General features: G+C 29.5%; 2 protein-coding genes across 2 annotated transcripts in view; both read left to right on the top strand.

Annotated features, from left to right (window-relative positions):
* Positions 1–3448: 3448 nt before the first annotated feature.
* LOC111026798 overlaps positions 3449–15804 on the top strand; it is a 76105-nt gene continuing 63749 nt past the window's right edge. The window contains exons 1-2 of the mRNA XM_022304941.1: positions 3449–3992; positions 4652–4727. Coding sequence (XP_022160633.1) covers positions 4688–4727 — 40 coding nt within the window. The 5' untranslated portion in view covers positions 3449–3992; positions 4652–4687. The remainder of the gene's footprint in view (positions 3993–4651; positions 4728–15804) is intronic.
* LOC111026799 lies at positions 10766–11552 on the top strand. Its single transcript, XM_022304942.1, has one exon. The coding sequence runs from the start codon at positions 10912–10914 to the stop codon at positions 11521–11523; it is 612 nt and encodes a 203-aa protein (XP_022160634.1). The 5' UTR covers positions 10766–10911; the 3' UTR covers positions 11524–11552.

The raw sequence follows: 15804 nt of genomic DNA, 5'->3' as shown, positions 1-15804 counted from the left end.
TTATGTATTCAACTTCGATTATATCGATTAAAGCCATTTTGAGTTTAAAGTAAGACGCGGAAAATTAAAATTAAACATTATTGGACGTCGCTAGACGGTGACCCTCGAATTGCCTCCCAAATATAGGTAGGAGACCTTTCTTCACTCGAATTGCCACTGGTTGTTTTTAAAGGCAATTTGAGTATACGCAAATGGTCTAATCGAATGCCCCCCCCCCCCCATAGCATACTTATAGATTATTAATTAATATATGTCGATAATTCAATAGTTGTACATGTACTATCGTTATTATATCGATTTCCGTAGTGTTCATAAATATCATTTTTAAAAACAAATGAAGTTTCAACATTACAATATTTAAAAGTATCGGTAAATTAATTCAAACCTCGGAAACTAATATAAGATTTAACATAATAATAAATTTATAATTATTTACAAACTTAAGTTTTTGGCCGTATAACAGAATCATATTTCATCTAAATTAATTTTATGTATTGATTATTGATTTTTTTTAATTTTTAAAACAGTATATTTACTTAAATGTTTATACAATGTACATATTATTTATTACTGTTTAACATTAACTTACAATAAATAATTATTTTATTTATTTATAATTTCTATAATGTAAGGTTATAAATCGATTAATTATAGTTATCCAGAACAATGAGGGTCACTACCTAAAATATGAGGCAATTTAAGTCAACTTTAAAAAAAAAAAATTCAAGTGAGACAATTCGAGGGTTTGATACTCAGATGCGAGACAATTCGTGAACGTTGGACAATGCAGTAGGTAGGTGGTCATATTTTGTCATTTTAAATGTCTTGTATCAAATATTACCAGTTTCATTAATATCATAGATTATGGGATTGGTATACATTAAAAAACAGCCTTCTATTGTAATTAGGTAGTAGTCACAAATAAAAATATTATGATCTAAAAAATTTAAATTAGCTTACATTTTGTATTATTTAATACGTGAGCATATCTACTCTGCGTCCATAGCTTATGAATAATAAATTCTAATTTTTCAGTTACAGTGCAATTTGCTTGTATTATTTCAATAGAAAATATAATAATGATTATATTTTAAAAAACCAAAAACTCTTCCCAATATGCTGATTTAAGTAATTTATTGTAGTATAATAAACTATTAGCAAATAGATGTTCTTAATCAGGACAAAGTCACACGCATTTTTTATAAACCGTATAATGTATATCTATAGGGTGTTCAATTACAATTTTGTTGAGAAAGAAAAATCATTCTTATTATTATATAAATATAATACCGTAATATTAATAAATATAAACACATTGTAATTATTGAAAAAATAATTATTTATGTATTATTATTAGATGAATATTCATTACATATTATGATAGTTACTATTATTCATTTAGTATTCTCAATTAGACATGTTCTATGGATATTCAATTCCGATAAATCCATGGACATTCAAAAATGTATATTAAAAAATAATACGAATATATTATTATTTTTAACGATATATTAATTTCACCAGTTATGTGAGAGTAGGTAATACATATTCTTCTAAGAATATTCTTTTAAGATCAATATTTTTAAAAAATATTAAATATATATTATTAATTTATGATTGACAAAATTCTGTATAATGATAGTAATGATTTTATTTATACAAATAAAATTTATTATTTTACTATATATAGATACAAAATAATTAATATAATATATTGTGTAGATATATATATTTAAATATTCAATAATTTCAATGGAACTTATAACATTGATTGAGAACCTTATTAGTTGGTACCATGACTGGTTTTTAAGTTTTTTTTTTACATTTTGTTTTAATATGGGTAATATATATTATATATGTTATTTAATTAAAGTACTAAGTACAAAAGTTTTAATAAACAATTTTTAAAACTTTAAAGTTTATTAATTAGATATAGGTATGTAAGTTAACTATTTTTATAAGCAAAAATAAATTAAAACATGTTTTGAGAATGAAAAATCTACAGAAAATGTATTTAATTAACGCTTGTTTAACTAGTTTGATAGCTAATATTTGAATAGGTACATACTATTAAAATAGTGTTTTGTTCAATATTGTTAAGTATACCTTACTCAGACAATAATTGATAAAAGTATCTATTACAACACGGATGTCTAATAATATATTCTACTAGTTAGGACCTAGATGGGTATTACAATATTAATTAGGTCATATTTAGAAGACAATACCACATGACACTCTGATGTATTATCTCTCTCTTACTAATGCAAAGTGCATGACACATTTTACGTTTAGAATAATCCATTTTACTTTGTTGTTCTAATATTAGAATGAATCTAAAACTGAAGTTATTACGAAATTTAAAGGTAAAAATATTATCTAGGTCCCACGGAGGTATTCTTAGCAAGTTGTGAGCGTGTTTTAATTATTTCTATCACCTAACTATTATTTCATGTAAATATGGTTTTTTTTATTAAACTAAATTTTAATGGTATTAGGGGTTTTTTTGGAAATTTAATAACCTTTAGGGCTCAATTACTGAAGATGGCAAATTTCAAATAAATATATTTTCAAGATATTAAAATTTTATGCTTCCAGTGAATGAATTACAATTGTATTCGTCGTTTATATTATATGAATAAACATCATGATAATAGTTAAGTGGTAGACGACTTACTTATGACTAACAAATAATAAAATAATGCCAAAAACATGTTGTTGAGTGCAATTTTTTTAATATCATATGAAACCGAGTTTTTGTTAACTCCAACAAATGATAATAAAAAATAAATAACATTAATAATAGCTATTTTAATTGGTTATAGGGTGATAATAAATTAAATTCCCGTTTGAATAAAGCCGGATATTTTGAACTGATTTGAAGTAGGTTGTTTTTTTATGTGTTTTTTTTTTTTTAGGCACATTGCAATTTAAACGTTGTGCAAATAATACAGAAAAGTATTAAGTTTTTTTAGCAAACTATACAGCTTTAAACACCAAAAAGTAAATCACTTATGACTTATAAGCTTATAATAATAGTATTATGGTATTGCAGCATTTTAGAAACGAAAACAAAAATTCAAAAATCTCAAAAATTTAAATCGAAACTTTTTCACAAAGAAAATAACGAAGTGGTAAAAACTAAAAACACGACAATAATGTCGTATGATGTATTTTGCACACGCGTCGCGTATTAGGGGTGGTCAGGGGGTGTGGACTCTGCTTGGCCGGCGGTGGGTCCCTGCGGTTTAGAGGGGGGTCGGTCGGAGGACGGGTATCGGCGGTTTAAGGTGTACGGTGGCGTATATAATATCGGCACGCCGGCGGGGCAAGCTTGCGCGGCTTTCGGACTTTCATCGGCTCGGGGGGGTGGCGAAGGGGTTGGGGGGCGGTGGCGGTGGTATAAACGCGCGCCGCGGAGACTGCGAGAGCGCGACTTCGTTACGACAGGACCGGCATTAGACGTTTCGGCGTGCGACTTATCGCACTACACCGCGGGCCGCCTCGCTGAAGTCGTGTGATCCGCGGGCGAAACCGTTACTCCGACGGGCGTTCGTGATAGGTACGTGTTTTTTATTTTTAAAAAAATGTTCAAAACAATTTATGGAAACCATTCGATTGCTGTCACACACCATCGTATACGGTCCGGTATCGACGTAATCGGAATATACGTACAGTAGACTATCGGTCAACTGTTATAATATTATTGTTGTCGTTAATCGTTTTCGACGATAAAGTTCTACAAGATAATTGCGTCCAGCATGTACAATAATATATATATTATTATTATGTGACAATATCTCTGGTTCGTTACACCGATAAAAGACGCATTCTGACACTTTCATAAATCATACTGAACTGTTATTACAATAATAATATTTCAATCGTTGTTGTTGTTATTGTTGTTGTCGTTGTCGTTGTGTACGGGACGACTATGCTACGGAGAGCCAACTCAATCGTCGGTGGACGAACAATAATATTATTAAGATACGGTAATCATGTTTATCACAGATTTAAATCATTATAAATTTTTTCACTTTAATTGTGTTTGTAGACTATCTAGTTTTTTATGTTGTTTGTTTACCTCTTATGATGTCGGTTTCTGGTTGTGACCGGCACCTACATAACTCCAAGTTATATTTATGATTTTTAAACGACGTCGATGAATGATGTTTTTACGAATATCGAGAATCGTGTTTACAACTCCAACATCCCGAACTGCAACGTATATACGATTATAATAATATTATCGCAGTTATTGTTTTTTTTTACTTTATTTGGTTACGTTAATTTTATCGAGATACATTTACCCACTCCGTATAATTCTGTACAACCACGTTGAACGTAATAATGTTAAAACTAACGGCTACGTTGATATCGACATTTACCTGAGATTTTGCTCGTAGTTAAATTTAATCATCATCTAAAGAAAAAATATATTATAATATAATATTCTTGTTATAAAACCATCAAAGCGACCCAGTTTTATGTAAAATTTAATTTGAAATTTTCATCATACCTATAGTTTGTACACCATAAGTATTATTATATATTTATATTTTGATATATTATTTTACTTGAAATGCTTGAATAGAAGTATTTTACCTTTTTATGAGTTAGCTTACAATCATATTCATTTATCTTTTTTCAGATATTGTTTAATTTAAAACAGTTTAAGACGAACGAAATGAACGCTCTATTATATCTATTTACGCTGTACATACTTGGTAAGTAATTGAAATTCAATTTTTTTTCAAACCTGTGTTTGGTTTATGCAGAAAATATAGCTCGAAAACATTAGCTGATATTTTTTAATCTCTAATTATATAATTTCATTACATTAAATACTCTATCGTATTACCATTAAATCTATAATAATGATTAATATTATCGAATACACCCGATTTTTTTCCTTTAACCTATTCAAAATGGCCTCATTAGGCCGTTTGCGTTTTGTTTAATAAACGGGATTAGTATGTAAGTGAATTACCTATTCCCATAGTGATGTAACGGTAGCATAATGTAATAATGCGGTGTAGACATACCTAAAATAATACAATTTTAGCACAGACATTTTTTTTTTTGATAGAATAATGAGTGGTTTATTAACCAAATTTGCCAATATTGTAAACAACTATTACTTATGTGATTTATCAACTGTATGTTTACCGAGTTTTCGTAGGCTTATCATCGTTTAATGATGCCACACCGAGAGCATTTTTTATCGGAAATAAAAAACAAAAAAGTTAAATATTTTCATAAAAATAATTATTGCAGTTCAAAAAGCAAAAAATTTGATTAAATCAAGTGAAAAACTTGCGTGAACAAAATAATGCTGACAAAAATTCGACGATAAAATTCAAACATCTAATATTATTAATTACTCGGGGAAATAAAATGTTTTTGTGCATTATTTTAAAAACATGAGATTTTATTTTAGCTCAATTATTTCAAATTTTCATCATTATTATAACCATCGTAATAAATAGCTAAATTAATAATGTGTATGCATACATTGAATACAATAAAAATTTAATATCAACGTAATTACTGTTCAGATGCTAAATATATTATTTGATTGATTAAATAATTGTCGTAAAATATGAAACATAAAATTAACGAGTTTAGATATTTTATTTTCTGGTTGGTTTCTACAATCACATTATTATAGCTGAGATTAAATTTTATTACATTATTGAATAAAGAAGGAGGAGTAAGATCTAGATCATAAATGATTAATATGTTTTAAAGTTCAAATATGTATCAACTCATTACTACATGCGATTCGCCGTGCATGCCCCTCCCCCTCATTAAATATTTTAGTTTTCATCTTTTATTCAAATTCTGAATTTTTAATAGTTAAGACATAAGTTTTTTGATATTCTTAAACACTTAGATTCTTATATCATCGAAGTCTTACAGGACAAGATATATTCTATTACTGATACAAGCTTAATTTTCAAATAATAACAACATTTTCTAACTATAAAATATAAAGCTGATAATTTGTTTCGAATACCTATTGGTGCATCTCTAAATTAAATTTCTCACTGGTAGTTTCTGAGATATTAAAGTTTAAGTATTAAGGATAAATATTCTTGTGGTTTTACACAAAATATAAAATAAATATAATATACAGCCCAGCACTCTAATACTAAGATAATTATTGCAAATTATATAATTTGAATAGATTAATAACGAATTTTAATTATTCGAATTTTAAAATTATTATAGGTTTCATGTTTTACAAACCGATTATCTTAAGTGCATAATATATAAACCATAAAATGTAATAATTTAGAAACTACTGGTTCAAATTACAATTTGGATAGGTATATCAAACTTAAAAAAAAATTGTCTGCTTAATCTGTAACAGTAAAGAAGGATGGCTCTAATTAAAAAAAAAATAGTTATAGTTAAAGTATGTAACAGTGGAGTCTTTAAGTATGAACATTGTGCTCAAAAAAATTAAATTTAAATAAATGCATTATTTAGGATAAAAAGGAGTCAGTAGGTACGTTATATTTGATGAATCACTCTGTATATTGTTGGGGGTGGAAGGATCAAGGATTGCAAATTTACAATTATTATATAATAATTTTCTATCTCTGTAAACCAATTAATTTACTTGCACAGGATTTCAATTTTGCAAGACAGTCATTACTGTATACGTACGTCGGATTGCCAAAATGTTCTCGGAAATTGCACTGTGTAAATCAAAAGTCAAAACCCGTGCATTTTAAATTGCTTTTCGGAAGGATGTTTGTGTTTTGTTTGCATGTACTTGGTTTGGGTTCACTTTAGGATTCGCTTACGGCAAAATCATTTACTCAGTCGGCTCCCGATTACTCTTAGTTAAAAATGTTTGTATCTAAAAACATTAACAGTTTTATTAGGTAAGTGACCGATGAATAATTTGATTGCATAAACAGATTAATTTGCGATATTTTCAAAGTTAAGTATGTATATATAAATTAAAACCAATTCGAGTATATAAATTAAATATTGAAATATAATATTAAGTACTCAAAAAATTAAAATCTTCAATATCAGCATTAATATTAGACGTTATTACAATTTTCGAATGCATGATATAACGTAAAGAGAGACCGAAAAATTAAAATACCTATATCACAATTTATATTACTAACAACACTTATTTTATGCTGTGTATAGGACACATTTTTAAAATCAATTAGGTACCTTTTCGTTGTAAAACATTTATAGAATATAACCAAACTTAAACGGTAGGAATCTAATTGACATGATTTACGATGTTACAAAATGAAAATCCTGTATGTGTGTCCAATGAAACTGACCGCATAAAAAAGAGGAAAAAATAGAATCGACCATTAAAATCGTCTTATTTACGTAAAAAAAAATGCTTAATTTATTGAAACAAAAAAGATGTTTGTTTTTACGCTGTTTCGTGACTATGTATATTATATTATATACAATAGCAGTACATGATACTCGCGTTGTGCTAGAGAGTGTGTGTGTGGTGGGGGGGGGGGGGTAAATGGAATGAAACGAACGAAAAAAAGAAGAGAAAAAAAGTAAGTTTTCCGGACATTGAATTTGAATAACCGGCCATCTGAGTTATAAGTTTCGGGGTTGTCACATAGAAGCCGGAGAAAAAAGAAAACTTGCAGGGCTTTCTCCCTCGCATCGCGCAATCTTTGCTGCCTCTGCTTGCTCTTCCCTCCGACGGTGTATATATACCACGATGGTTAAAAACTTTGGAGCTTTACGCATTCACTACACGTATTTTCGATTTTCTACCCCTAGATGATATTATTATTATGCGTGAAACAAAAAATAATAATAATAATCGTTCGATTGATAACGCGCTTATTATTGTGGAGAATGAAATCACGGAGTTATAATATACCATCGCGGGTTCGATGTGGTGAACCGCGATAACATGAAAATTATACTTGTGTGTGTGTGTGTGTGTGTGTGTGTGTGTGTGTGTGTGTGTAAGTAGACTTCGTAAGTTTATATTACCTAAATAATATTTTGTTGTGGAATTTATTGTACGGCGCGTGACTATACCAGCACGTCGTCCGACTGAAATAAGTATTATTGGCTCATACGGTCGTGTGGATAATTGGATAATAATAATATGTACATATGTACCTGCCATGAAATCGTTTATTATTTAAGTTTTATTTGACTTTCCCGACCAAAAACGTATATAATCGAGTACCTGTAATGTATGTATTTGAGTAAATTTACTATGACTAGTCACAACAATTATTTTATGGGAATCCAAAAATATACGCTTCTCAGGACTTGATGACTATTAAAATATACATAATTAGGAACGAAATTGAATACTAAATATTTTCAAAAAAAAATTCATATTATGTTGAAAGTACGTGAAAAAAAGCGCCATTAATTCTCAGTTAATATTCAAACACCACTCTAATATTGATAAAATTATTATCATCATCAACGAATATAAAATATCTTGATAATACGGTATGAATGTATAACAAAGGTATTGGTATATTTATTGTTCTTATTGCTAATTGATATACGACTATACGAATTTATATTATAATATATTATTTATATTATTTATTTTTAAATATTTACCACTTACGCGAAACACTGTTAACTAACACGACGATCAGTAAGGTATTATAATGTACTGTTACATTCCCAAAAGTCACATTTAATAGACCCAACAAAATATTTTAAGCCGACGAAGGCGAACATTTTGGGACCCTCGAGAATATTATTAGCCCTCCAAATATAATATCCTTTGTATCTATTGTTATAATATCTTCAATCTCTTGTAGGAAATTTTTTTCCTAAAATTGTTTACCACGGTATCGCTGTATCGGGCCTTACCGCAAACGGCCTACATCGAAAATGTACTCGTTATCTAACGTGGCCGGTGCGATTTAAAAGTATTGGAGAGGAATTCCCAAACGGACGATTTACCTAGTTCGGGCTCAGCTTAAAATCGATCGATATAGTCAATAACATATTTTATTGTAGTTGTTTGTTTGGTCAATATTTGGAGGACCGCCGTAATCATTTACACGATTTTTATTTTCATTACTGTAATTCTTTGGTGGCGATGAACGCGTTTTTCAACGCATCAACTTTCGATAAGATACAAAACGGTCCGTCAAAAATGTTTTTCACGCGCAATCAGCAAATATGATTCGTATCGATGAAACATTGAAACCCGACATGGGCACAACAAAATAACACAGTATAATGTAATCTCCTGCATCATGCATTTATTTCGCTTAAAATGAATTATTGTTAATTTACATTAAATCGTCATTGTTCGTTTTGTACTGTTTTAATTATTTACGAGAGCTTAAAATAAAAACTACTTAAAACCCTAAAAAAGCATACATTTTTCTCCGGGATGTCGTGAGAAATTTGGAATTAACAAATTTAATCGCATCTTATAATAATAAATATAGATTGGGTGCAACACGCGTATACTCAATACTGTATAATAATATGATAATATATGTGCACTATTTAATTAACGTTAACTGAACACCGTGAATATTAATTAAAATGAGTGGATGTTTATCTTAAGTAAGGATGGATTTATTTACCCGTAAAAAATTCGTCACTTCAATTAATTTTAAAAATTGATATCAAATAGGTATTATGCGAAATGCGAATCGAAGGAGGTTAACTACTCCAAATTTAAGGGATCTGGTTATAGTAGAGAATTAAACACTAACTGTAAATTTACAGTGGTTTCCGTAAAAACATATATAACCTTAAAATGCATGGCTATTTGAATTTGTTGGATTTTAATGTTATCCATTCCAATATTTTATAATACAATAATTGCTACAATATGAAAAAAAAACTTTTAATTGTACACTATTAGTATTATTATTATGGCCATATCCATGACTCAATTAAGAAGAGTAGGGGCATGANCCAATGAACACGTGAGGTAATTTAATCGTAGTTCCGGGTAATTCCTTATCGGGTGGTAAAAAGGTATTGGATTGTATATGTTGAAAAAGTGTCGATGCTGCGAACGTCCCTCCATCACTCTGCTTACCTCTAGAACCAACTTCGATAAATATAAATTTTTTATCCGCATCTGCTACACCTTGAAGAACTAATGAAAAATACTTCAAATAATTGAAATAGCTTGAACCACTATTTATGGGACATTTGATTTGACAATGCTTGCCATCTATACATCCTATACAGTTAGGAAATTTCCATCGTCTGTAGAAATCATCTGAAATTTTTACTAACTGGTCTTGATTCGGAACAGGCATAAAGTCTTCAACTAATTCTTCCCAGATTATTTTACAAGTCTCGTGTACAATTTTACCTACTGTCGAAGCTCCCATTCTTAGTGTAACTGCCAAATTTCGAAAAGAAAGGCCAGTAGATAAATATCTAATAAACAAATAGGTAATTGCATTAAATTAAATTAAATAAAAAATGTTCATCTCCAGTTGTTTAAAAATAAACAAAATATTCTATGTTTATTTATTAATTTTACAATTTGAAAAAAATGAGCATTGGAAGTAAAAACATTTGTACAAAACTCGTCAAAATATCCGTATTTATAATAGAAAATTAATTACAATTTATAATACATTTTAATAGCAAACAAATTTTAAACTGTTCAATGACTGTCTTTTCACCCTATATTAAAATAGATTTAATTTTGTTCTTCTTAAATGTATTCAACGTGAAAGTTTATTGAAAAATGTATGAACTGAGTCATTGAATTAAATAATATACAATTAATTTAAATAGTTATTTTAAATAGGTGCAATTGTAAAAGCAAAGTGGAAGAATCTTAAAGACAAATTTAGAGTAGAGCTTCAAAAAATTCCTGTTGTAAGGTCTGGGGCAGAAGGCAGAAGTTACAAGCCAATATGGCCATATTTCGAATTAATGTTATTTGTGAAAGACACGCTAATTCCAAGTGTAACAAGTGGAAATCTTCCTACTACTATGACTTCTGAGACTCGTTCAGAAATAAATGACTCAGAAGATGAGTCTATCGAAATTGGAAATTACGAAGAAAATAGTACTGACGGGCTTCTTCCAGAAACACCTGGCTCTTTTTCTTCAAATGAATTTTCAACACCCGCTCTGAAAAAAAAGTGTAAGAAACGACGTGTTGAAGACATGGACTATGATCCTTTTTTGCAAATAGAGCAACAAAAACTAGATCTCATTAGGGAAGAGCAAAAAAGGGACTCAACTATGACGAATAATCCCGATTACCACTTTTTAATGAGTCTGTTGCCTTATTTTGACAAATTAAATGCTTTGGAAAAATTACAACTAAGAACAAATATTCAAAATGTAGTTTTCCAAACATTACAACATAAAGAAATCGAAAAAGAAAGGGCAATGATGTACATTCCACCACAAACGATTTCGTCTCAAGAAAGTTCTCAGAAAGAAACTTACCACCAGTTTCCACAAAACACAGGGCAAGATTTAAGTACTCCAAATATTTATACTCCAAATATTTATACTCAAAATATTTACAAATAATTTAATAAAGTTAAAATAATCAATTTGTATTATTTATTTTTAAGGCGTATGCTTAAGTTATAATAGTACGTTTTTTCAAGTACCAAAGGAATTGTGGAATTTATTTTTATTTAATTTTTTACCTCAGTTATTTTAATTTCCTTTGTTTTAATTTCTATTTCCATTGAGAAAAAGCTATTGTAAAACTATATTGTTATCAATGTAATAAAACATTCATTCGTAATAAATTATGAGTTATGACTTACCTAAGTGTCACATAAAGTCTTTCGGTTGCAGAAATTGGTTTTTTAAAATTTGTCGTTTTTTTGGTTAATTTAAATTTTACTTTGGCCAAAATAAAGTCAAAAGTCTCTCTTGACATACGTAGAAAATTAAAAAACCTTTCACTATCTCTTCTTAATTCATTATAAATATGATGAAACTCGCCAAATTCATTACGTTTTTTGTTCATTTCATGAACTCCAATCCTTCTATGTTTTTTACTTCGAAAGCGATTTCGTAAAAATGTATTGTCGGTAAGTAAAATACGTCGAATTTTTGAGCACAGTACCATGGTGATGACTGCAGGTGACTAAAATATTATAGACAACGCTGATCGCGTGCTGTTTAGTGTACACACTTCATCGCTCACCGCTCAACGCTCGCCGCTCACCGCCCAACGCTCACCGCGCAACGCTTTCCAATGTGCACGCGGCCTAACTGTAAATGTACAGTGGATTCCGTAAAAACATATATAACCTTAAAATGCATGGCTATTTGAATTTGTTGGATTTTAATGTTATCCATTCCAATATTTTATAATACAATAATTGCTACAATATGAAAAAAAAACTTTTAATTGTACACTATTAGTATTATTATTATGGCCATATCCATGACTCAATTAAGAAGAGTAGGGGCATGAGACCCTTAATATAATCAGCTTGAAATAAATTATATTAAGTGCAATATTTGTAATTTTCATAATCTATGACATACCACTATCTATATTTTAAGAAAAACTATGTGGGGAAAAAAAATATAACATGCCATATTGTGTGATAATAATGAGTACAAGGATCACCCGCCTAGTCGTTAACGGACCTTGTTTTTAGAATATTTATACTATTGATTCCCGGGAAGATGATGACTAGTGTTGACCTCAACACCAACAATAATAATATTTTTATTGCATTGAATATTTTTATGCCTGATGATATGATTTTGGTGGTTTGGTTAAAATTAATTAAACTATATATGCATAAATAGTAAATACGTATGAACGCATATTTAAATATATAATGTATTTGTGTTATTTATTTATAATGAATGTTTACTGATAGTAATGTCTGAAACTAAAAGCTTCTCGTAGGAGGAGCAACGAAGAAAAAATAGGACCAAACCAAAAACCATTTTGTTTCAAAACTTCCAAAAAAATAGTTTTTTTTTTGAAAAAGATTCAAATATTTTATAAGTATTAAGCGGGAACAAATACTACACTTTATTAGTGCGTTAATATAACATCTAGAGAAGTTATGTAATAAAATAATATTTCTTATTAATTCAATCGTTGAATTAATAAAAATAAATGTACTTAAAGCTTATATTATTTATACATTTGTTTACCATAACATAAACGGTTAAATTACATTTTATTATGATATTGAAAATAAAATATGGTATAGTTGGTATTTTATAAAAATAAGTATTTATTTTTTTAAATGTTATAGTATGTCATTATACTCAAGTAATATTTTATGTAAGAATTAAAGTGTTCTAACTATTTAAACTATGTATATTATTTTTAAAAAGAAAACATTTTACTACTTTACTTCAAATTTTATGAGAGTAACATCGTTAATATTATGCTGATATTATTTATTAACTGTGAGTAGGTTAGATTAGGTACTTTATATTTTAAGTTGATGTGTTCACCAAAAATATCAATATTATGACTTTTAGACTGTATGCTTTTATTCATAGATATGAGGAGGGAGGGTCCAGGGATATGTATACAGCGGATCATCGAATATTCCCACTTTACTACTTTGGGAATATTCCTACAATCACGATTCAAAATCGGGTATCAATAATATAGGACGGATGTTCAATACGCGTAATGTGTACCTATTATAGTTTTTTAAGATACGTCTCATTTGTGCAACGATGCGTTTCGCTCGGTTCTCGTTTCTCTTATCGACCAAAATAATTTACGCACTTTAACGACAATTTGAATCTAAAACGACTACAAATATCTATTTGTGCTTATGAAAATTTGTAAATATTAAGCATTAACAATAGAGTATTATATTTTATAAAAATACTTTGAAAAACATTATCATTAGTATTAAGTACATATAAATATGTACAATAATTTGCTAATCGTATATATATGCGTGTTATTAAAGAAACATGATAATTTGTAAATATTATATTTTTTTTGAAGATCAATAACAGATAAGTACTATTAAACTACACACATTATTCCACAAATTTTGTGAAATATATTCAATTACGTAGGCGAACATTTTATTATTATTGTCAAACAAATCTGTTTGCACTAATTTCGACCACTTAAATAAAACTCGATTAAAGCCCCACGATTCACTTAAAAGTTAGGTATAACTTTAATATTATTACTGTCGTATTTATGTTTTTTTTTTTTAAATCACTTCGATTTGTAAACGTTCATACATTTTTCTCTCGGACGCAAAAACTGATGGGTACAAACAATTTTCCCATCCCCGTATAATACTGTTTATCTATTCCCTATTCAGTGTAGACGGTGTCTAAATCTCATCTATCTACCTGTGAGCACGGGGATAATGATTTTGTGTACGTAGGGTTGTGGTGGAGAGACTATAATAATAAGACCTACAACATTAAAACGCCAGGGATCCTCCACACACACACACACACACACACACACACACACACACACAAATCTAGGTGCATTGAAATACCTTTGACGTGTCCGATGGCTTTGAACCAAATCTGATTCAATTACGTGTCACGATAATAATTTGCGATGAACATTTCGGTTAATTACAGACGAATGAGCACGCTAAGAAGCACTAACTGCCGCCGGATAATGATTAGTAGTAGTAGTTGGTCGCGATGTAGATTGCACGCGGGGAAGGGGCGTGTTGTATAAATCCTTTCATTTCCGGTCGATCCAAATTGCTTAACTCGAACCCGTACCTACCCACAGCGGCGGCTATGGGTCGGAGTTTACCGCACGCCGATATAATTATAGGATCCTAAAGCTCGTAAAACTCGGTCATAAAACACTGTGTATCAAAATATTCTACGGATCATTCAGGCAGGGTAAATCGCTCGGAAAATCGGCGTTAAGACTCATTGTCGTCCATCGCTCCGGAAGCGTTTTAGCACACCGCCCCGGAGGAGTCAGATTAGGTTCGTAATAATTATAACTTATGTTCTACATGCATATTTGCGTATATATTAATATGGTACATAGGTATGCGGTAGTATAGTGTTTAGTGTTTACTCCTGTCTACTCCTGATAACCAGCAGGGCAATATTATTACTAACCTAATAAATTAATGTAGGATTAAAACATTTTGGCGTGCCATCTACGTTTTTTTTTTTTGAAAAATCACAAACACACTATATTATAAATTATAATCATACTGGTATGTGATAGATATACTATGACACTCGTTCAATAATGTTCTGCTTGAAAAAAAAAACAAACATTTATTTGAACAATTTAACCAATCCTGTGTTGTATCCTGTACCTTGTTCTCGCCGCCTGTGGGCACAGTGAAATAAACAAGCAAAATATAAATTTAACGTCACTGCTTGCTGCACAATATTCGATAAGATTTATGACGATGAGTTTGTCCCGCGTGGCTTAAAGCCTCACAGAGTTAAGTTAATATAGTCGTTTAATTGAAAACCTGTGTCACGTGCACGAGGTTCTTTTGTAAAGCAGTTCTCAAGTAACTCCGTTCAATAATAGGTGGTTTTCATGATATTAATGATTTAATTAATTTCGTTTCATAACAATCCAAACGCACAAGTATACTAATAAAATCGTATATGATCTTCCAAAGCACTCGGATGATTGGATTACAAAAATATATAGTATCAAACAAATATAATATAATATATGGTTCCTACTTTAAGTGTACCACAAAAGTCTTAGTATTTCTTGTTAAATATCATAATTATTTCACTATTTTTATACGACATTCATTTGATAATATTTTTATTTATTTTTTGTTTTAAACGTTGTCTTATACAAACAAACTCAATGTGCATAATTATATCAATGTT

The sequence above is a fragment of the Myzus persicae genome, unplaced genomic scaffold, assembly GCF_001856785.1.
Source record: "Myzus persicae strain clone G006 unplaced genomic scaffold, MPER_G0061.0, whole genome shotgun sequence".
Taxonomy (NCBI): Eukaryota; Metazoa; Arthropoda; class Insecta; order Hemiptera; family Aphididae; genus Myzus; species Myzus persicae.
Note: the sequence above shows the minus strand (reverse complement) of the source record. Positions and strands in the feature narration are given on the sequence as shown.

Bases quoted from the DNA above. Each gene is read 5' to 3' on its own strand.
- LOC111026799 (XM_022304942.1), top strand. From the start codon at position 10,912: ATGTTATTTGTGAAAGACACGCTAATTCCAAGTGTAACAAGTGGAAAT.